Source organism: Candoia aspera, chromosome 1 (genome assembly GCF_035149785.1).
Source record: "Candoia aspera isolate rCanAsp1 chromosome 1, rCanAsp1.hap2, whole genome shotgun sequence".
Taxonomy (NCBI): Eukaryota; Metazoa; Chordata; class Lepidosauria; order Squamata; family Boidae; genus Candoia; species Candoia aspera.
In genome coordinates this window covers 90,655,990-90,679,764 of record NC_086153.1, presented here as the reverse complement: position 1 = coordinate 90,679,764, position 23,775 = coordinate 90,655,990, and the positions used below count along the sequence as shown (strand labels likewise).

General features: G+C 42.1%; 1 protein-coding gene and 1 long non-coding RNA gene across 2 annotated transcripts; one reads left to right on the top strand and one right to left on the bottom strand.

The window, feature by feature from the left end:
• Positions 1-420: 420 nt before the first annotated feature.
• On the top strand, positions 421-5,416 carry ABRACL (ABRA C-terminal like). The gene is made up of 3 exons (XM_063309467.1): positions 421-655; positions 3,305-3,371; positions 5,189-5,416. Exons 2-3 carry the CDS (start codon positions 3,311-3,313, stop codon positions 5,371-5,373), a joined length of 246 nt encoding a protein of 81 aa, XP_063165537.1. The 5' UTR covers positions 421-655; positions 3,305-3,310; the 3' UTR covers positions 5,374-5,416.
• LOC134501601 (uncharacterized) lies at positions 4,528-23,763 on the bottom strand. Its single transcript, XR_010068366.1, has 2 exons — positions 23,487-23,763; positions 4,528-5,281 (listed from the first exon to the last, which is right to left on the bottom strand). It is a non-coding gene; the product is annotated as an uncharacterized LOC134501601 (long non-coding RNA).
• Between the last annotated feature and the right edge of the window lie 12 nt (positions 23,764-23,775).

Below are 23,775 nucleotides of genomic sequence, written 5' to 3'. Positions count from 1 at the left end.
TCTTACTGAGACAGAATATACACTGGCAAAATATATGAGCAAATTACACTGGCATACTTTTATGAAGCCTGCAGAAAACTATACTTAACTAGCTGTCTGGATGTGCCTTGACTCCCAAGATGCTGTGTAGGTGATTGCAGCCCTGAAGTTGGGCCAAAATAGGAAATCGATCAGGCTCGCTAACATGACTATTCATCACTTAATGACTCCAGGTAGGTGGGTGGTTGAAAAGCCTGTTTAAAAAACGTTATAGGTAGGTGGTACCACCATTCCGCCACTCCTTTCTGATCCCTGAGAGATTGATTGACAGGTCCAAGTCACTTAGGGCGGCTGCACCAGGTATTGAGCACACAGGTGTGACCTAGCCCTTATCCAAGACAGTAGCACTGGCGCTTTCCCACCCCGCAAGCGAAGCTTACTCTCAGTTGCCTTTTGTTTAGCCAGCCTCGTTCTCAGCCCCTCGCCCTCCCCAGAAGCATTTGCTACAGGCGTGTGGGCGGCACCCCTTCTTCCGCTCACTTTCAGTCTCGTGGGGGGGGGGGGGTTCGGTCGCGGCTCTGCTCCTTCTGGCACTCCCTCACAGCCACACTTCCTCCAGCACTTTGCTTTGAACGCAGCTCCTTCTCTTCCTCCCCCCGAGGGATCTCGCAGAGGGGTAAGCCGATTGAGGTGATTTGGACTCGGCACCCGCGGTCACGAGGCCGAGGGACGGGCGGACGAAGGGCAGGGCAGGATCGTGAGGTGCCTCGGTGCAGCGGACCGCGGGGAGCCGCAGAGTAAAGTCCGCTTCCTGGAGCTCTTGCTTCCGAGCCGGGGGCTGAGCGTGGCTCTTTGTCAGGCGGAGGCAAGGAGAGGTGGCGGCCGTTCGGTGCCGGCGCCATGTGACCCTCCACGCGGATGTAAAGGGGATCCACCTTCGAGGGAAATTCTCCGGTCCGAGAATGCTTCTCGGAAAGCCCACTTTGGCAGGCGCCGGCAATGGCTGGTGGGCGAAGGGCTTGTCCCAGGCAGGCGCAAGAGCCAGTAGCAACCGGCGGCGCTGCTGATATTCTGCTTTGCGCAAATGCCAGCGCGAGGGCTGCGGTCCTAGACGCGCGTTGCTTGTAGCTGAGATGGGAGTCCTACGGAGACGAGGGGACTTGCTTCCGGAGAAGCAGGCTTGCTTGGGGATCGGGTTATTGCCCCATTGCTTGCACGACGGCTGTGTCTCCGCCCTTTCTCTTTCTTAGCTCCTGTCATTAGTCTTTACGCCAACAGTTCACACTTCTCCCCCTCCCCTCCCCTCCCCTCCCTCCCCTCCCCTCCCCCTCTACAACTATCCAGCTTAAGCCTTCTCGTTGCATTTCCCACCCGCGGCTCCCTTCGTTTGCCTGCCGTCTCTGCCAGCCTCTCGCTCTCTTTGGATGCAGGGAACCCGAGGGGTGCGTGAGAGTTCCAGGAAGACAGATGAAAGATGCAGAGAAGATCCTCAGCTTGTTGAAAGCTTTCGTTAGCTGAGTACAGAGGCCCCATGACCAAATTAGAGAGCCAGTTTGGTGCAGTGGTTAAGGCATCAGGCTGGAGACCATGAGTTCTAGTCCTGCCTCGGGCATGAAGCCAACTGGGTGCCCTTAGGCCGGTCCCTCTCGCTCAGCCCTAGGAAGCAGGCAATGGCAAACCACTTCTGAAATCTTGCCAAGAAAACTGCAGGGACTTGTCCAAGCAGTTGCCAGGAGTCAACACATGCGCACACACACACACACACACACACACACAAGACCACATTAGGGTGTGTATTGCACCAGGAAGGAAATTACTCATCACATTGTTCCTAGTCATTTATACAGCTGCAAACAAAAGAATTCAGAAATGAATATACTACAAGCCATGAATGCCAATGAAAAGTCCCAGGTTCCTCTCCTATGATAAATGTAAAAGAATGCTGAAAATTCATCAGGCACTTGCATACCGTTGCTTGCCATTCTTATTCATTGGGAAGAAGGCAGCATCCTAAGTCAGGGTCCACAGATGCACTTGATCTGACTTTTTGAGAAGGTAAACAGAAACCTTCTCTTTAACATTTGAAATAATATGCATGCTTAGATAATTGCCACCTGCCTCATCTCTGCTCTTTGAAGGAAAAGGAAACATGTTTGTTCACTGTGTCAATAACATCACATGCTACGTGTGGAACAACAGGAGCTGGCCTGCTTAGGCTGCAGCCATACAACTTTCTTAGGGGTAAGTCCCATCAAACTCAGTGAGCCTCTCATTAGACATGCATATAAAATTTCAATGTTGGGACCTCATTTCTTATTTTAAAAAGAAGACATCTTCTTAGGTCTCATGGTTATAGTGAAGAGACTTGTAGAAGGAGAGCTGTGTTAGAATCTGATAGCCAAAAGTCAGGAGCAGTCTGGCTGCACCTTTTCTGACTAACTGAACGTTAAGAGACATTTTCTGAAGCTAACTCTGCTGCAACATGAAGCAGGGACAGTTCTCCTATGTGAGTGAATCCCTGCACTTATTTTGTGCAGTCTGTCAGGAAACTGCCATTGGTTGGCAAAAAAAACCCCCTATTTACTTGAACTAGTTGATACAATTGGATGCTACCTTTGTAATGCCCTTTGTGCAGAAGATTTTGAAGAGGTGCTACTTTGGCAGAGTGTGGATGCTATGACAGATTCCAATTTGTTTACGATATTATACCGCTTTTGAGATGGGCCTTACTAATTGGTTTTCATAACTGTTATCCTGTAGAGATCTGTTGAAGAAAGAGGTGACTAAAAGGGTGGCAGCTTTTCCAGTTGTTTGCGTTTCATTCTGTTTATGGTGAAACTATGTTGAAACTATGCTGGGTACAACTTACTCTGTAAGTGTGAGGTGACTTCAGGGTGCTCGGTTTTTCTCAAAAGTCACCTCACGCTTATAAAGGAGGTTCTGAAAGTTGTAATATTTATCTGAAACATACAGGTTCAGAAACATGGATCCTGTGTGCAAGCTGACCTGAAATGCAAGATGATACTCACCGGGGTATTTGTGACCTGATATTATATGTAGAATATTTATAATGCCAAGAATCTGCTCACATGACAGCACCTACAATTCCATGGTTTTGGGGAGAAACATGCTTTTGCCCTGTTCTTCTGCCCCTATCCTCATCAATATCAGCCCCAGCATATTATGGAGCCCCTTTCCCACATGCATTAACTGGGTCCCTGAGTGCACATGAATCTTCTTTTAAAATCTCAATTGATGTGTTCTGAATATGAAAGAAAACTGAAAGGAACAAATTATAACTAAGATGACAATAATTTATTTGTAGGTAACAATGAATATTGAACATGAAATCAGCCTGTTAGTTGAAGAAATTCGACGGCTGGGGACCAAGAGTAAGTATGACTACATGGCTATAGAAGGAATGAAAATTAACAGCATCCAAATGTGGTAGACTACAACTGGCCTAATTTTCAATGTACTTTAGTCCAATGCATCTGGAGGGCACTATTCTGGGGAAAATCTGAAATATACAGTAGGAAAATCTCATAGGGAAAGCCCCATTTCATGGAAAAGTGGGATATAAAACTCGTAAATAAGATCCTATTTTGTTCTTAAAACACTTAAGAGGTTGGATGAAAATCAGTAAAGAGTTTGTAAACTTCTGGCAACAGTTCAAACATTAAAGGAAGTGGTTAAGGCTTTTGCTTCAAGCCAGTCTAACCAAGATGTTACAGAATATAAATTATTGTCTATGAGCCTTTTAAAATATATTATTACTTCCAACCAACAAAGTAGTGTTTATCTGCCATAGTACAAACTAAGCTTTTGCCTCAAAATTTCCCCCTTGAATTCTGAGTCTTTAGCTCCTTCATATAATACAAACTGTTAAGTAATGGAAATTTACTTACTCAGCACACTGCCTACTTCTATTTGAGGGCAAAGAGGTGAAACTCTGTAGCTATGAATCAATGTTTAAATGCTTGGGATGCTCCGAGAGTTAGATTTCATACAGTGAAAAGAAAACAACTTGATATCAGATCTGTCCATTACCAAAACAAGAGACAGATGGAAAGAGGGCAGTCTGCCTGTTGCACACCTTGGATGGGAGAAAACGGAATAATGATTTAAACACTAATTTCACTGTAAATAGGACTTACATTTGATACCTAGCAGGTCACTGGAATTCTTTCATAATGGCTTTCCCCCTTTTAAAATAAAACTGGATTCTTATGTGCATGTTGGTTCCAGTCCAGACTGCCAACACAAGTCTACTGATACCTAGACATACTGGAATTGAGATGGTGAGATCCTGGTTAGAGATATGCATTTACATCCTAGGATGAAACTTCCTTGCACTGGCAGTATCCTAATGGCATAAGGAAGGATTTTATCAACAGCCTATTGCCTGAGTAACAGTGCTATAAATTCACTATACTATTGTACCTTTCTAGAAAAGGCATTTAAATGCAATTTTATTTTTTCCATTGGCTTTAATTTCAGGTGATACTCATGTTCACTAATCACATTAGGTTAAAAAGTGGGGGGGTGCTTTTAGCTTAGTATATTGTGCAAATTGTGATTTGTAAAATATTTTTATAGCTTAACATGTAGTGCAAACCCAGCTAGTTGTGGTTTATTGAGCAAACCATGTCTAACATGTATGAACCCAGTCATTGTTAATCATGACTACCCTGAGTTTCTTTGGGCCTAAATTATACTAGATTTTCATGATTACTGTTCAGTGTAAAAATTACTGTAAAAATGGAAGAAAAGGTTAACTGATTTTTAAAGAAGTGTTAAAATGTGTTTTTTCTCTAACACAAAATTACAGATTTCTCTTGCTACCTTCTTGAGCAGTGCCAGTAAACACAAGATAATGCTGCAGAGTTATTAATTTGATACAGTTTTTCATTTGCTTTATTTCATAGCGACCTATAAAAATTGAAAGAGGAAGCCATCAGAAAATTTAATATTTGATCTAACGGACTTGGATTTAGTAATAGTTTTTACTGATTTGTGCGCCAGTTGTATTTTCTATTTAATAAGTAGCATATTGGTTATATTTTCACATTTACATTGTGATGAATGTGGCTAGAGTTACAATAACCTAACTAAATGAAATTAGAAACCTTGAAAATCTCCAGGTCCAAATGCTGAGTGGAGCTGAAGTGTTGTATGCCATTTCATCATCATGCTTTCTTTTGTCCAGATCCTGATGGGACACTGAGTGTGAAGTTTGGAGTGCTGTTTGCTGATGAGAAATGTGCCAACCTTTTTGAAGCTTTAGTGGGAACTCTTAAAGCTGCAAAACGACGGAAGATAGTTAGTTATCCTGGAGAACTGCTTCTGCAAGGAGTTCATGACAACGTTGATATCTTGTTACTGCAAGATTAATTACTTTCTTAGCATATGGTATTCTTTTGGGGGGAGGGAGAGATCTTAGATGCATTTGCATGAAAGTCTATGTTCCTATTTATCTTTATAAAATTATATATAAAAATTCTTTGAAGGCCTTTTAAGGAATTCCTTTCTGAAACAACTGCTACTGTTGGACCTCCTTTTTTGGGACTTGGGAATTGTATTCTCAGATGTCTGAAATGTTATTAAACATTTGAGAATTTCCATTCCTTATAATTTAACTATATTTACAATCTAAACTCTGTTACAAATGTGCAAATACTAGTTTATGGGGATTCTTTGTGTTTTCTTGCTGTGATTTTTCTGCAAGAAACAAAATTACTCTGGACAGATGAAGTGTTCAAGCTGAGAGTTTCATATGACACGGAATTATTTACTATGGCCCTTTCATGTCATGCTTGAAACACAAGTTTCTCATGTGATATATTGCTTTCTGGACCGTGGTACTTCAGAGCTGCTGTGAAAAGTTATAAAAGCAGTGCCAGGCAGAGGAATTCTCTTGCATTCTTTCTGAATTCTCATTAATGGAGAAGAGTTTGTTATAGAAATTGTCATGAGTAGTGTGGTGTTCTTGCACTTACTTAGTTAGAAAGTGATCAAGACAAAGTATTTGGTCTTTCATTATTACAATCATCTCTCCAGCAATCTGCAGGTCAGATGTCAATTAAATTCCAAGGAAATATCCCAAAGGATATTTGGATATTTTCTTTGGCAGTGCTTCATTGCTAAATGGGATTCTTGCTGTTGAGAAATTGTCCATCCAGTTTGTCCTCCCACAAATTTGAGAATCTCAAAAGACCATTTGTGTCTAACTCATATAATATTTCTCTATCTCAGGGTCAGGCCAGAAAGAGAAGCGAGAGTGCAGTCCTATTCCTCAGAGATTCGTTTCTCTATAAGGCCCATCACTTGAAGATGATGCTCTACTGGGGAAAGGCTCTATCTTAGACTAACTGAGTAGATCACTTCAGGTAGCACTAAGCATTGTCCAAACTGCTGTTAAGGCAAGCTTGCTCCTTTTCTATTTGGCCCATTTGAGAAAGAAGTGGAACAGGGTGTAGGAAATACTCATCTGAACCCATTGTGGCAGGCAGCAGGGAATGAAGACTTGAAAGACAGAACATGACATAAAATGAGAAGGATGGGAAGACTGCCTCATGGAGGACATGGAGGTGCGATATTGGTAGAACAAGACCCTCTTACAGAAGCCCATTCTGTGATCTCTTAGCTCTCTTTACAAGCTAACTGAAGTGCCCTTCTCGTTACTATAATTCATCTAGGAAACTAGCAGATAGCTATTTTTTTCTCCAAAAATGAAATTCTCTCTTGAGAATTAAAGACTGTCTAATGGTACTACATAATACACTTCTTTTAGTCCTTATCCTCTCATTCTATGCATTTTGCATGTTCTTTTTGTGTCTAATTGATTCAGTGGCTAGCTGGTCTTCCTTAGAAGCCTCAAAGGGGCTTCAAAGTAAAGTACTTCATTGATCAATAAATAGAAATCTAGGGGTTATTTTTAGCTATTTCATTCTGTAAGAAAGATGCCTTTGATTCAAAGATTATTTCACGTACACCAGAAGAATTTGGACTCATAAAATATGTATTTTTGGTATTTACAATAAAACATTTACAATTCTCAGCAGTGTAGTTTGTTTTTCATGCTCTGGGGTAGCTCACCTAAGCACTGGAATTCTTGTTTTGTAAGGATCCTCTTTGCCAATTCTATTCACACTTGTATTGACTTTCTCAAGACTGATGCATGCAAGCAAAAGAAAGTATGGTTTGTTATAGTGATGGTAGAGAATATGAAAGTGTCAAAAGGTACTTAATCTGAAATGCTGCTTTGAAGCATATGAAGGAATTTGATATTTTGATGTCTAGAATGATTTACATATACGCTTAAATAATAAATCTTGTGTTAGGATCTTACTAAAGCTATGATTCAAGATTAAGGACATTACTTACCATGAAAGAGAACCAACTGAGTTTTCAATGTGTCTTAAAATAGATGGAAACTTCTTGGAAGTTGGGAATGTGAGTTCTTGATAAATAAGGCAGCTAAACAAGGAAGCAATGCTTCAGAAAAAGGTATTCGTATCTGATTTCAGAACAAGATAGTTTCCTATGGAAACTCTTCACGTCTTTTGAATCTCTTAACTGACAGCTAACTAAAATGCTAGAGGTTTAGACAGCTTACTCACATTTTTGTTGAAATTTTGTGTTCAAGGGACAGTCTTTTGAAAGTTTAAGATCTTAAGCATTCTTACTGTTAAAAATAATTGTACAGTATATGCATTTTGTTATTTGTTATGATTTATTGTGATTGTAGTTTTATTTTAGAAAATAGGAAAAAAACCCAAAAGAACAAGATTCCAGCAGTTTAATTATGATTAATACAATACATAAATTGAACCAAACAATTCTTGTCATATATTGGCTTGAAAGGTTTATAGCATAGGGGCTCAAATGTTGGCTTGGCACTGGGAAGATCCAGATTCCACCCTCAACCATGGAAGCTTACTGGGGCACATTAGGCCAGTCATTTTCTCTCAGCCTAACACACTTCATAGAGTTATTCTGTGGAAAAATGGGAGAAGGGAGTATTATGTACACTGCCTTGAGCTTCTGAAGAAAATGTGGAATATAATTCTAACAAACTGCTATTGAGGACCAAGTGCTTTCATTATACTGGGCTGTAAGAATATAAGTATAGATGGAGTCATTAACTGGCACACACATTCAAGAAAGCATCCAGTACATAATATGAGCTGGCCAGGTCATTCTACATCTAATCCTATTGTGCAGATAAACCAGGCTACATACAAACTAGTGTTGCAGTCACTGAATGATAAATATGTATATATAACCTTGCTTTCATAATGGTAACATCTTAGTGAGACATGTCTTCTCGTGACTCCTTCTCTTTCCGGTTTAAGTGTTGGCTACTACTTGAGACTGGAATCATAACACATTGAAGATCAGATAACCTAGGCTAATTTTTGTAAGAGGAAAAAAAACTTCAAAAAGTACTTTGGTCATATTGTCAAGTGACACAGATGCTCCTTTACCTTTAATATTCTTCTTTATGTAATAATGTGCAGGAATCTCACTTATCTATTGAAGGCAAGGAAGTTGCATTTACAATTCTTGTACATTTTCATGCTGTGTATATCACTTGTGAAAAGTTGTGCTTTGCGATATTTCCTATAGCCTGCCTGCCTTCCCCCCTCCCATAAGGCAGGCAGTACCATTTACTTTACCTGATCTTGGCTGATCGTGACAAAGCTAAACAGGCCAATATTTTACATCAAAGCCCATCAGGAAATCACAAGGTTTTAGACCAAACTATGAAATGGAAAAAATCTGGGAAGGAGGCACTGGCAATCTGTTTCCATGCTGTTGCCAGGAAAGTGTATCTATGTAGTTATCAAAAGTTAAGCTTGATTTAAGAGAAATCCTTCTAATTTTTATATAAAGGAATTGAAGAACCTCACTGGAATAGAAATAAGACATACCAGATTCAGCACTAGTGTCATTAGCAAAGATCTATACAGATGGTAGGTAAAACAATTTCCAAAAGTAAAATTAGATAGTCACATTTTTGATGTTTGCATTATTAAAGAGACAAGCTAATATGACAAGCTAATGTGATAGACTGGAAAGGGGGTTTAGCCCTTTGTCCCTATCTTGATCCAAATCCAAACTACCTTCTTTTCTCCCCTTGCAACTAACAACAGCAAAGCTTCTGATTAAATTAAGTGTGGTCAAAGTTATTTAACTTTTGAATAAATCATGATTTTACAGCTCAATTTTTATTACTTATAGCTTATCAAATTAAGCAAAACTGGCTGGGTTTACAAGCCAAACCAAAATTAAACAAGCCAGAGTTTAGCGTGATGTGGAAACCCATTCCCATCCAGTGTTATGAAAAATATTTCAGCAAATATTTGCAGAAAATAATGGGTTTGAAAACAGATCAAAGCCCAGAATCAAGAGCTGTATTTTCCAAGTGTTCTGTGGCATTAAATTACCCTATGAACAATGGACCACTTAAGAAGTCTGGAAAAACCCACATCCACACAAACTACACGTATCTACCAGCACTGTGAAGCCCTGGCCTCATCATCACACATTTAGAGTAAAGTAGTATGCTCTAAATGGGGCTACTTCTGAAGACTTCTCAGAATCTGAAGTTGATAGAAAAGGAGGGTATTGACAGGTGAGAGCAACTACTGCAATACAACCAGGGCTGGCTCAAGGGCATATGGCACCCCAGACCACACTGACTGACGGTGCCACCTCCTGCTGATGCAAAGGTTTGCCTTTTCAGAACAATTCAGAGGAGGGGTGCCTAAGCCAGTGCCTACTCTGCCTTAGTCTAAAGCCAGCACTGAATATAGCACCAAGTCTATAGTCGCTGCATTACCAATCAGATGTTTATCTGATTCAAAGTACTGGTTTTGACTCTAGAGCCCTTTATGGCTTGGCTCTGGGATACCTTATGGTCCATCTCTTCCAAGGGGAATCTGCCTAGCCTCTGCAAACAAGAAGGGAGGGGGGGCTTACAGTCCTGCCCACACAGGAGATTAAAGGGATAAGGCTCCAAAGGCTGTATTTCCTTGAAGTGGTTTCTGCTATGGAACACTTTACCCCCAGAGGCGTGCCAGGCACCCTTTTTATTTGCTTTTCACAGAGCCATGAAAAGAGTTTTGTTGCACCAGGCATTTGGCAATGGATTTTTAGTATTACTATTATGACTGTATGGCATTGGACCGTTGCTTTGATTACACTGAAGTTTCATCTGTATGTAGATGAATATATACTCTCACACACATCTTTATATATAAAGATTACACACACACAGCTTTTAATTTTATTGTAAACCGCTCCAAGTTTAGGGAGCTGGGCAGTATATAAATTCATATAAATCAAACCATCTCCATCCAGAAGCACTATTACCTGTTGAGTAAAGAAAGAAAAGCCTGCTGCAAATGGAAGAGACAAAGGCTTTCAGGTTTCTAGAAATAATTCAATCAATACAAATTCTCACCACAGATAATACAGATAAAGAAAATTCATAGAATTATGGAGAAAAGGACTTAAGTCCCCTTTATATATACATGAACTAAAATCTACATTTTACATCCTCACTAAAATCTACATTTAGATCCATATTCTGGCCTTTTAATATAAATGTTTCACAAATTATTCAGCAACAGATGCAAAGCTTTCACTGATTCACATGGAGTTCCCTAAATTTGTAGGCATTTCCCAAATAACCAATCTGAATGGACTTTTACAGAATGTTCTGGAGCGTTTTCCTTCCAATAATTCAGAATTATATACTGTATGTCTGTGTTGAGTCACAGCGTTATTCTGAATGAGTAGCAGTGCTTGGTTCTAGAGAAGAAAGAGAACACATTTATTGGCCTTATGTGGGCAGTGGACTTGCATACAGAAATAAAGCAGCATAACGGCAGGGGAAAATCATAGGTCTGTTGTAAAAGACTGACTTGAAAATGTAGTACATGCATTTTAAAGACTAATGAAGAACATAATGAGCTGTAATGCATAAATAACCCTTCTACTCATCAAAATGGTTGGAGTTCACATGCTGCTCAGAACAGCAAAAATACCCTTTAGAATTAAAAGAAATAATATATATTAAAATCAGACAGTCCCAACAACAAAGAGAAAAACAGACTTCTCCTGCATTTCAGGATATAATCCTTCAGAGTTATATGTTTATAGGCTTCATTATAATGGTATTTTGCAGGCTGCCCGGGCTAGCAGACAGCAATTAGGTCAAAAAAATTGAGAGGGTATAAGAGCCATGTATTTGCAAGAGAAAATGAATAAATAATAATGGTAATCTACAAGGTAAGGCAAATAACATAAAGTAATATTTAAGCACAATACCAACTCCTAAATAATTACAATACCCAATATATGTGAGAGAAGTCGTATGATTTAAAACTGATATATGCTTAATTTTCCTTCAGTCCATGAAATGGGAACATAACTTCCCTGGCTTTAGCATCCCTTAAAAATTAAAATAAGCCTGACGTTTTGTCTTGCAAATATATCCTTGGGAGTAACAATGATTTCATCCAGAAGCTTAATGGTAGTTTTTCTTCCCAGATCTAGAAATCTGTAGCACTGGTCCCAAGTGTTGCAGAAAAAAAATTCTGTACAGAAGGGATTTGGTTTTTCCCCCCTTAGAAAATGGAATTAGAACATAAATGAACTCTCTGGATTCATATACTGTATTAAGCATAATGTGGTTTGTTTGGTTTTGGCTTATTGTATTTTGGGAACCCAGTCTTTGTCATAGTTTATTAACATGAGCTGTTCCTTGAAAGAGTGCCACATGAAGGGAACCAGAAGGTATGCCTTTTTGGGTAGCAGCCCTGCCCCCTGGAGTGCCTCCCACACCCCCAATATTCAGTTGGCCCTGACCCTGCTGGCCTTTAGAAAGACCTTAAGTTTGGCTACTCTCTGGGTGTTGGAACTGGGATGGGTAAGTTCCCATCAGGAAAAGTATGAATGTGAGGCAGGTTGCCTATTACTGATTATTACTGTTAGTTGCTGATGGTTGTTGTTGTTGTTGTTGTTGTTTTACCTTGGTTGTTTCCTGTTGTAAGCTGCCCAAAGTTGCAATGTTTGGTTGGGCAGCCATATAAATTATTTAATATAAATTAATTAAACAAATATATAAGCAAGCTACCATCCAACTGTGGTCCAAAAGAATCATGACTTGGCATGATGTGCACAGTCTCTGTATGCTCCTTCATGAACTTCCTTCAGCAAAGGCAAGGTCATTTTTCCTCCTGTTACTCTATCCTAGGAAAAGAAATTGGAACACGGCTCCTAAACAGCACAGAACCTCTGATAACAGTGTGAAACAAATAAACATCCATACAGGTAATATCCTTATTAGGCCAAATGAAATTGTACAAAATTACTGCTAGTTTTTGGGTTTCAAGAACTCTTCAAGGCATCCTGGATAAAAAAAAATACAGCTGACAGAGACTTCTTTGCTGTTTTTCCCTTAACCTATATCCTGAAGTAGATACTGTCATATTCTTAGAGAGGGACAAAATGAAGTGATTGCTTAACATGGTTATTATTGCTGTGGTTATTATACATGTATAAAGAATTTAAACACTGTAACAAAAGTGATGAAACAATACACCGACTCCTTGTTAAGCAACGACCTCGGTTAGTGACCATTTGCAAATATGACAGTAATAAAAAATTCATTTTCTGACCAATGCATGCATTTACAACTAAATTTTGTACACCTGACAACACATGCCAAAGTGAGAGTAACACTGGCATAGCTGTATGAGAGAACTTTATCTGAATGAGACAGTAGCAACCAGTGATCTTCGCAGTGTCTCTTTCTCTCAGTCATGTGTTCACTTAGTGACCATTTCACTTAACCACATGGTCATTGGAATGGAACTCAGTCACTATTTGAGGAATGGGTGTACAGTCTCTACCGTCAGGCTCACAAAGCCTTGGGAGATGATAGCCTTTTGTTCCCTGGTTTCTTTGCCTAAATTTATAGGGTGGATGGTCATCTGTCAGGGATGTTGTAGTCACAGAGTCTGCACTGGGCAGGGGATTGGACCAGATGATTTCCAAGGTTCCTTCCAACCCCTTCATTTTATGATTCTATGAATCTACTTGATAAAAAAGTAAAAACTGGAGAAGCAGTTTTTTTCTCTGATTACTGGATGGGACCAATCTGGGCTTTTCTGGCTATTATGTTCTTCCTAGGAAGCAGGGATACAGTTTCCCAGTAGTTCTTTTCTCCTGGCTGAGGGATAAGGCTTTTGTTCAAGTCTCTGAAGCTGCTCTGTCTTTGACTACCAACTGAAAGACAAAATAATAATCACAGAAATACAGATGTTGAGAGCCCAGAGAGATAACCCAGTTTAATTTCCAATCCCATGGCCTGTATGTATCTATATTAAGAGGTAAAGAATGTGACTACAGTTCAAGTTCAGCAACTGTTTCCTTCATCAATTTCCTGCAAAAGCAACAAAGCAGTGCTTGAATGAATTGTGATGCCATTCCACTTCTTTTCAGATAGGAATAACAAAGTCTGCCTTGAAAATTTCTTTTCCTTTTTTTCCTTGCCCTTTGAAACTATTTCTTTCTCCTATTCCAACAAGCACTGCAGCAAATACTGTCTCTCTTTGCTCTTGCTCAGCTATCTTACCCAGGAACGTTCTGCTATTTTCTAGGGGTATAAGTTTGGAACACTGTTCCAAGGACCCTCAGAGAAATGTAAGTAATGTGGGTATGCAGGTTTGAGAGTTTTGTGGTAGTGTATTTGATAAAGTGATTTCTAGTAAAATCTGACTATTCTCTCAGCAAGGCTGGTATCAGATGTCATGGCTGTTTTGACACTTGCTCGGAAATGTTTTGGTCAGTAAGGGCCCCACTGCCAACCCAAGTATGAAAGAAGCAATATCAGTAAGATGCAGAAGAACATAAGAAAATTGGTCTGAATAGGAGAAGGCAAGAAAACAGTGACATTCCACATTATTCAGAAAGTCATCTTGTCCTTCAAAACTTGGAGTACGTTTTCAAGGTTTCCTTTTACCAATCTTTTTTAAAGGCAAAAAACCTGTATTTCTCTGATCTTCATACATATGGTAGAGGAAATCAGAATTTAAAACAGGCATGGCATGAAAGCTTCTAGACACATTTGGAACATGGTTTAAAAAGCAATAGTAGTAATAATTATGTACTTCAGTAGATCAGTGGCAGAAAATCTGAATGCACACCAAGTAATCTTCAGCTGAAATCGGCATATAATCCTTAATCAACCTTCTATATGTGAGATGTGTGACTCAGCAACAAAATTATTATATTTGGAGTATACACACAGAAGAGTTGCTTAGGTATGCTCTGTTAATATTTTTAGTAGGAATTGTCATGTTCACTGTTTCAATGTGCACTGTACATCGTAACGTTTCACATGCCATGGTGCTGACATGCGTTTCTGTTTGGGAGGGAGCTGCTGTGAGACCTTGTGCCAAGCTCTGTATCTACGTTCATTTCAATGGAATGTGTTTGGGTTATGTGCTCTGTTCAAGGACTTTTCCCGTGGACCATCAGAAGCCGTTAGGAGCACCTGGGATTGTGAGCCTGGGAAGATTCTATGCGGGGAGGGATCTCATTCATACCGAGGGTTTTTAGTTTGCATTTGGTGCGCTTTTTTCATTCTCAGCTTTCTTTGTGATCCTGCATACTATTCTTTAATAAATCAGATATCTTTGTGATCCTGCTCATGAGTCTGATGATGTTTTAGAACAGGCAATCTTTACATAAAGCTGAGAATCACCAAAGTTGTACCGTTAGCTCCTACCAAGATTAGTTTCTTGTGAGGGAAAATAGTTAACGATGGCCAAGTCCAAGCTCACAACCGGAGGACTTGAGGAACTGACTGGCTTGATGCCCGAGTCGACGGTCAAGAGCGGAGAACTGAGCCTCACCCCAGAACATTCAGGTTTCTGGCAGGATTCGAGTTCCAGCCCTGAGGTGGAGGAATCCGACGATGGGAGAGAACCAGAGCAACCGGCACCCAGCGAATCGCCCGCAGAGTTGATCACCTGGGATGAAATGGGAGAACCCCAGCCAGGGATGTCCCAGGCGTCTTGGAAGTATCGGTTCCCACTGACCCCAAACGTAGAATCTACCACTGTATCAACAGGGAGACAGCCTAACACGCGAGGGAGGGAGGAATCTCAAACCCCTGAAAGGCTAAGAGTGGTGGAGGCCAAAATAGAATCGATGGAGTACATGTTAAGAAACCTGTCTCTATCATGGGGGGGGGGCAGCCGAGGCACGAAGGAGATTCCAGCTCCACGCAATCATCCTCCATCCCTTCACCCGGACCGCCGGGGGAGCGGGGCTGGAGATGGCGCCGGGATGAATCTCCACCCCGTAGAGTTTGACCACCAGTGTCCCCACCCCAAGGAGGGAGAACTACTGTAACCTGGGGCCCAACCACTCAAGCAGCTGCCGATTCAGCTCCAACAGGAGTGGGGGTGAAAGACTTTTCTGTCAAGTTTGATGGGGATCCAACCAAGTTATCCTTCTTTCTCACTAATGCTAAAAGTTACATGAGGCAGTTTGGACCATACTTCCCTTCTGAAGAGGCTAAAATAACTGCCATTGCCACCAAGTTGAAGGGACGAGCGGCTGACTGGTATGTTCAATTAAGTGAGGCTGACTCCCCTGAGCTTGAGTATTTTGAGGACTTCATGTGGGCGTTAAAGCTGCATTTTGAGGATCCTCTAGCCAAGGCAAGAGTTAAAAAGGCACTGAAGGATCTTACCCAGGGCCGACTGTCTGTAGCTGATTACGCCCTGGAGTTTAAGGCTTTAGCTGGGAAAATCCCCGATTGGTCTCAGTCAACCTTAATAGAACGGTTTAAAGCGGGACTCAACCGGGACGTCCTGTGGTGGGCGTTGTGTAGAGACGACCCAGAGACATTGTATAAATGGATCTGTCTGGCCGGCAAGGCTGAGCATGCCCAGCATACCTTCATGCAAACCAAACGACCTGAAAAACAACCAGCCACCATGAGGGGACCCCGAAGTGCCACAACTGCTGCCCGGCCAGGCTATAGAGCCTGGGAAGAGGAGAGAGATCGGCGCTATGGGAGGGGTCAGTGTCTACGATGCAGAAAGGAAGGGCATCAAGCAGCTGATTGCCCAAAAGCCAAGGCTGGAGATTGAGCGGGCAAGCTGCCGGCTAAATCGCCACCCCCCTCACGGCGGATGACAGCAGCCAAGGGGGCAGCCGACACTGAGGAAGTATTCTACTTCTTGGGAGAGGCTGAAGATGACTCTAAGGAGCTGGCGGGAAATGCCAGCCACCTGCCATGAAGAGCGCCTGCGGGCAGGTGGAGGAGGATGGGCGCGAGGATGTTATGGTGAGTGCTGACTGTCCCACTCTAGCAGTAAAAGTGAAATTGGGCTCCCGCACAAAGACTACAGAGGTCTGGGCTTTAGTTGACTCTGGGTGTTCCAGGTGTCTGATTCACCCTGATCTGGTTGCTGCTTTGGACCTGCCTAGCTTTCCCCTCCAGCAGCCTTTGATCTTCACACAGTTGGATGGTTCAATGGCGGGGGGGGGGCAGCAACCCATTTCACTGGAACTGTCGCAATGCAAATGGGCAGCCACCGTGAGACTTTAAAATTTGTAGTGGCACCTGTTGGCAACCCCTTGGTAATTCTGGGGATTCCCTGGTTACCTATCGAAGCCCACGTATAAATTGGGAACACAGAACTCTGACTTTTAAGGATGGGTTTTACCAAGCCCCTACCGTGGAGAGAGCTTCAAGCACGGGGGTTGGAAGGGCTGCAATTGCCACGCCGTGCCCTAGTTTGGCACATTTAGAAGGCTTGCCCGATCAATACCAAGACTTTGCAGACATCTTTGGGGAAATGGAAGCAGATCAGCTACCCCCCCATCAGAAAACTGACTGTGCAATAGAGTTGGTTCCCAATGCTCAATTGCCCAAGCCAAAAATTTATCCAATGACTCAGAAGGAGCTTGAGGCATTACGGGACTTTATTGACAAAAATCTGTCAAGGGGGTTTATTGAACCTGCAAATTCCCCGGTTGGGGCCCCTGTGTTATTCCAGGAAAAGAAAGATGGCACGCTTCGACTCTGTACGGACTATCGGGGGTTAAATTCCGTCTCAATTTCCAACAAGTACCCTCTGCCACTCATGAAGGACATGTTAGCTCACTTGTCTAAGGGCAAGATTTTCTCCAAGCTCGATCTTCGTGAAGCCTATTTCCGCATCCGCATACGAGCTGGAGATGAGTGGAAAACTGCTTTTAATTGTCCACTGGGTTCATTTCAGTACGAAGTCCTCCCTTTTGGGTTGGCAGGGGCGCCCGGAGTCTTCATGCAATTGATTAATGAAGTATTACATGATCATTTGTTTAAAGGAGTCCTGGTTTATTTAGACGATGTTCTCATTTACGCTGAAACCGAGGAGGAACATGAACACCTCCTCAAACAGGTGTTAAGCAAGCTTAGAGGTGCCAAGCTTTATGCCAAGCTTTCCAAATGTGAGTTTCACAAGACCCAACTTGACTATCTAGCCTATAGGGTGTCTGACAAGGGCATTGAAATGGACCCTGAAAAATTTCAGGCGATTTTAAGTTGGGAATGTCCCCGCACCCGGAGGCAATTGCAAAGTTTCCTCAGGTTCAGTAATTACTATCGCCAATTTATCCAGGGGTTTGCTGAGATTGCTTTGCCCCTCACTGATTTACTCCGTACCAAGGGCTTGGGGGAGACACGCAAGGTAAAAAACCCTGGGGCAGTGCTGAATTGGACGCCTGAATGCCAGGCAGCATTTGAGAAGTTAAAAACCCTCTTTACTGCTGAGCCTATTCTACGGCACCCCGATCCTGAATGCCCCTTTGTGGTCCAAGTTGATGCTTCTGACTCGTCAGTTGGGGCTATTTTGTTATAGAGGGATTCTGAAAATCACTTAAAACCTTGCGCTTATCTGTCCAGGAAATTTTCTGAAACTGAACGCCGGTGGCATGTTTGGGAAAAGGAGGCTTTTGCTGTAAAAGCCACTTTGGAAGCCTGGCATCACCTCCTTGAAGGCGCTAAATGCCCTTTCGAGGTTTGGACTGATCACAGGAATTTAGAAGCCCTCCACACCCCCCGGCGTCTCAGTCCTAAACAAATTCGCTGGGCTCAATTTTTCAGTCGCTTTAACTTCCAGTTAAAATTTATTCCGGGAAAGAAAAACTTTCTGGCCGATGCTTTGTCACGTTTACCTCAGGACCTTGACCAAGTAGTAGATGTGGTTGGGACTGTTCTCACTGAACCACAACTGGGCTTAGTTGCTGTCACCCGGAGCCAGACCCATGCGCAGGCATCTCCACCCCCAGCCTAGTCTGGGAAGCGGAAAATGCAAGTTTCTTGTCAGTTACAGAAGGACTTTCTCCAGGCAGTGAAATCTGACACTTGGTTGCTAGCTAATAGAGACAATGTTTCTTTTGAAAACGGTCTGGTGTGGGTGGAACACCGCCTTTATGTGCCTGAAACTTTAAGAGCTGATGTCTTGCAGCGTTCCCATGATGATAAACTTGCTGGACACTTTGGTTTTGTCAAAACCTTGCATTTGGTTCGCCGTCAATTTTGGTGGCCAACCTTAAGGCGTGATGTAAAAGACTATGTTGTTTCCTGTCCTGTTTGTCCCATGTCAAAGTGAAAAGGAGGAAAACCACAGGGGCTTCTACAGCCAGTGGTCAGCCCATCCTGTCCCTGGGATGAGATTTCTATGGATTTTATTGTGGACCTACCTCCCAGTCAGAAGAAAACTGTCATTTGGGATGTAAAAGATTTTTTCTCCAAACAAGCCCATTTCATTCCATGTGCGTCCATCCCGTTGGCCCCGCAATTGGCCCGCCTATTTCTCATCCACATCTACCGTCTCCACGGTAGCCCCTCCCGTTTGGTCAGTGACCGCGGGACACAGTTCACTTCCCAGTTTTGGAAATCATTTTTAAAATTGATTGGCACCAAACAGGCGCTGTCCACGTTGTCCCATCCTGGGACTGACGGATCTACTGAGATTTTGAACTCCGCCCTTGAACAATTCCTTAGAGCATACATTAACTACCATCAGGACAATTGGGTGGACTTGCTGCCTTTTGCTGAAGTGGCTTACAACAATGCTGTCCATCAGAGTACCGGGCAAATCCCTTTTGGTGTGGTTTCTGGTCACGACTTTGTTCCCATCCCTGAGCTGCCACAACCCCCTCCCCAATCCTGTTCTGCCTCTGACTGGGCTGTTAAGCTTGCTGATTCCTGGCCGGTGATGCAACAAGCTTTGGCTGATGCCCAGGCTGCTTACAAGTTTCAAGCCGATAAACGTCGTTCTTTGCAACACGATTTCAAAATTGGGGATCAAGTATATTTATCTACCAAATTAATCAAGTCCCCACAACCCTCTAAAAAACTTGCTCCCAAGTTCATTGGTCCTTTCCCTAATCCAGTTACTGTTAAGTTGGACCTGCCTCACAATTTGAAACACTTGCACCCTGTTTTCCATTGCAGCCTGCTCAAGCCTGTCCACCACTCCTACCGCTGGCATCCCCAACCTCCTCCTCCTGCTCTGATCATGATTGATGGCCAACAGCACTTTGAAGTCAAGGAGGTTGTTGATTCTTGCAAGCTTCGAGGCACCCTCCAGTATCTGATCCACTGGAAACACTTTCCTCATCCTGAATGGGTGCCTGCTCACCACGTTAATGCTCCTGATTTAGTTAACCGTTTCCACTTAGCTTACCCTTTAAAGCCTGCCGCTTAGTATTTTCTTTCTTTTGGGGGGCAGTATGTCATGTTCACTGTTTCAATGTGCACTGTACATCGTAACGTTTCACATGCCATGGTGCTGACACGCGTTTCTGTTTGGGAGGGAGCTGCTGTGAAACCTTGTGCCAAGCTCTGTATCTATGTTCATTACAATGGAATGTGTTTGGGTTATGTGCTCTGTTCAAGAACTTTTCCCGCAGACTATCAGAAGCCGTTAGGAGCACCTGGGATTGTGAGCGTGGGAAGATTCTACGGGGGGAGGGATCTCATTCATACCGAGGGTTTTTAGTTTGCATTTGGTGCACTTTTTTCATTCTCAGCTTTGTGATCCTGCATACTATTCTTTAATAAATCAGATATCTTTGTGATCCTGCTCATGAGTCTGATGGTATTTTAGAATAGGCAATCTCTACAGGAATACTGTTTGGGCCTTGGTTCAAAGGTGAGTAGCAGTAACCACTCTGCATACAATTACTTTATTAATTACAGTTACATGCTGTCCAACAACAGTTCTTCAGGTGACTCATAGTAACATTAAAAACAATAAAAGCAATGATAAAACAAAGCATATAGGCAGTCCTCGCTTAGCAACTGCTTCACTTAATGATCATCTGCAGTTACGAGAGATGAAAAAGTAACTTTATGATCAATTGACCTTTACACATCTGTAAAGCAAAGGAAAGCTGAAGATCATAAGCAGTCACTGTTTCACTTAGCAACTGCATCATTTAATGACCAAGTTGTCAGTCCCAATTGTGGTTGCTAAAGAAGGACGACCTGTGATAGAATTGAAAACTGCATCAGCAAATAAAATATTCAATATGATACATATGTGAATTGTGAGAATGGTGCATTTCTGTGCATATGTTTTTCGAAAATGGCTATGATAATATCAGATGTCTCATTTGATCAATGAGTTTTTTTAAAATTGAATTAGAATGATAGGTAATCCTGCCACAATATTAAATACCTCTTCTTTGCATATGTCTGAGACCAAGAAGCTGCAAAGAGGTTGGGAATATTTATAGCTCAAGAAATCTTTAAGAAATGGTCCCAGGCCAAATCAAGGAAGACTTCAGTTGTGGAAATAGATCCCCTTAGAGTCAACTAAGATATCAATTATTGTATAACCTTATGGCTCCTAACATGAAATATGATTTTCATCTGTGAAAAAGCCACCACAAATTAAATACATCACATATTAGTATATAAAATTTTTACTCTTATATCTGGGAATAAACTCCACTAAACTTAATGGAACTAAGTTTCTTTTGCGTTCTAGAGGATGTGCACCTGATGATGATGATGATATGTACAGAATTTTGATATGCTTCTGACAATATTTGAGGATATCAAAAGCTACTCTGGTTTGAATTTATTGCATGAACAACCAGACTCTGGTTTTAGGATGCCCTGGTTCTGGGGATCTTCCATCTCTTGTTCTGGATGGGACTGCATTGCCCCAGACAGAACCTGTCCACAATTTGGGGGTCTGCCTGCTTTTATGGCTCCTGCTTGAAGAACAGGTGGTGGCTGTGCCAGGAGGGCCTTTGCACAGCTTCATTTTGTGCGCCAGTTGCACCCATTCCTGGACTGGGAGACCCTGCTCACAGTCATTCATGCCTTAGTTACCTGTCTGGATTACTGCAACGTGCTCTACAAGGGGCTGCCCTTGAAGTGTATTTGGAAGCTTCAGCTAGTGTAGAATGCAGTGATGTGGGTAGTTATGGGTGCCTGTTGTACGGTAAACAGGATATCACTCCCCCAGAGATCAGACCAACCCCAGAGATCACACCAACCCTGCTGGCTTTCCCAAGACCTTAAAGACCTGGTTTTGTCATTGAGCCTGGGGCCCTGATGGTACGGGTGAGCCCCTTGCTTGGCTGTATTAACTGATACGAATGATTACCAACTGCATTATTGGTTGTTTTTCCTGACTGCTAGTTATGTTATTTAAAATGTTGTTATATTGTTTTTATTCTGTTTTTAATAACTGTTAGCCACTCAGAGTTATGTACTGATGGATGGCCATATAAATTAAATTCATTAATTCACTGAGACAGGTATAAACATGGTTCTCAATTCATTAGTAACTTAGGTGGATATGGCTCATTTGGATTATCTCTCCGTTCTTTTAAAGTCGGATTGCTCAGCCACATGCATGACTGAGCTCATCTTTTTAAAAACTTTAAAAGAAGTGCAGGAGATACCAGATTTTATCAGAGCTTTGGTAATAAATGTATCTGACAATTCCCCGTCCCCACAAGCAATTTTCTTGAAGATATACTTCCTGTTAAGTTTTGGAAACTGACCATGCCAATCCATAAATGAATCTCAAATTAACTATAAAAGCAAACAGATTTCCTGCCATGTTTGTGAAATAAACAACAACAACCCCAGTCTGAGCTGAAATTGCTTGATGAAAAGCAAAAGATTAAGGTTTGTGAAACTAGCCAGATAAAGTCAGGATTTAGAGCTCTTATGTAAACTTATTCTCTAATTAGACACCAGAAATAGATGGTTTATTCAACTTTGTGGGCTGCTGCCCTGCATCCAGATAGATATTTTGGTTGCATCACATGTAACATTTTGATGCATTCTCCTCTTGTGATCTTGTTTTTATTTATGTTTAATTGTTTTTTAATTTGGTTTTGTAGAATGCTTTCATTGTTGGTTTTATTGTACACTGCCCAGTCGCTTTGTGTGAGATGAGCAGCTATATAAATGTGATAGACAAATAGACAGATAACTGTTTTAATCCGTGACTGAACTACAAGGTGGTTTACAAGTCTTTATAGCTGCTGGCAGAAGAGCTGATGAACTGCACTCACTCACTCAAATATCAGCCTACTGTATACTTCTGAAAGAATGCCAACCCAATCTTGTTGTTCTCGTTTAGCACAACTCAGCATTGTATCTCTGGAAAGTTTTAAACACAGTACGGTGACATATCTCCCTTGACATTTCAAAGCAATATTGGAATAATTTCGAGAAATAAAGCCAGGGCAACACTCTGTTACTTCATGGCCAAACCTGCAGCTCATTTTCAAGTCAGATCTTGCAAGGATTGTGCTTTATTATGGAAAACCATTTTAATCCATTCTTGGCATGAAGAAACAGACTTGGTAGTTATTTTCTCCCCAGCCCCACCCACAACTGCCAAACCATCACCAAACAGCATGACAGGGATGGGTAAGTTGAAATGTGGCATTGTTAATATACGCACATTCCAGATCGATTTCCAAGTAAGACTGCAATCACATGTGCATTTCATAAATAATATACGGTAATCAATCAGTTGAAAAATATAATTTCAATCCTTAAACTTCCATGCACATTTTATTTGAAAGTGCTTTAATTAATACTCCGTTTAGTCCATTTCTCACGGTTTCTATCTTTTCACTATGGTCTTCCCTTCCTTTACCTCAGTTTGTGGCCTGTTTCCACCGGCAAACGTAATGGGGTGGAATTCGAAAGGAATTCTTCTAGTCTGAACTTGTGCAGAGATAAGACCAGCGCTTGTCTGCCTGCCGGCCGGCCTGCCTACCTCTCGCTCGCCCTCTCTCTCACTCGCACATACAGTACAGACATCTGGTCGAACTGCACTCACCTTCCGGCCTAACTCAACGTGCTTTACCTCCTGTCACGGCGAGAGAACGGAAACGTCCACACTGAGAGATCCGCCACTAATCGGATTAGGCGTTCTTACCCAGGCTCCCTTCCCTTGCTTATGCCTGTAGTGGGCCTGGCCCCAGGTACACATCTGGAGGAAATCCAATCTTGGTTGTAAACAACAGCTCCAGGAGAGGAAAGGCGCTCTCCTAAGTCCGAGCGGGAGCTAAGCACCTCCTTGTTGCTGTCGCAAGTCCAGCCTCTGAGCCGCGCCTTCCTCCTCCCTTCCTTTCACTTGCTCTTTGCTTAGCACTGTCGCCCAGGCCTGGCAGGCGAGAGAGGGGGTGGAGAAGGAAGCGGGCGGGGAGCCGAGCATTGCCGAGGGA

Bases quoted from the DNA above. Each gene is read 5' to 3' on its own strand.
- ABRACL (XM_063309467.1), top strand. From the start codon at position 3,311: ATGAATATTGAACATGAAATCAGCCTGTTAGTTGAAGAAATTCGACGG. The intron at 3,372-5,188 runs GTAAGTATGACT...TCTTTTGTCCAG, and splicing joins TCGACGGCTGGGGACCAAGA to ATCCTGATGGGACACTGAGT.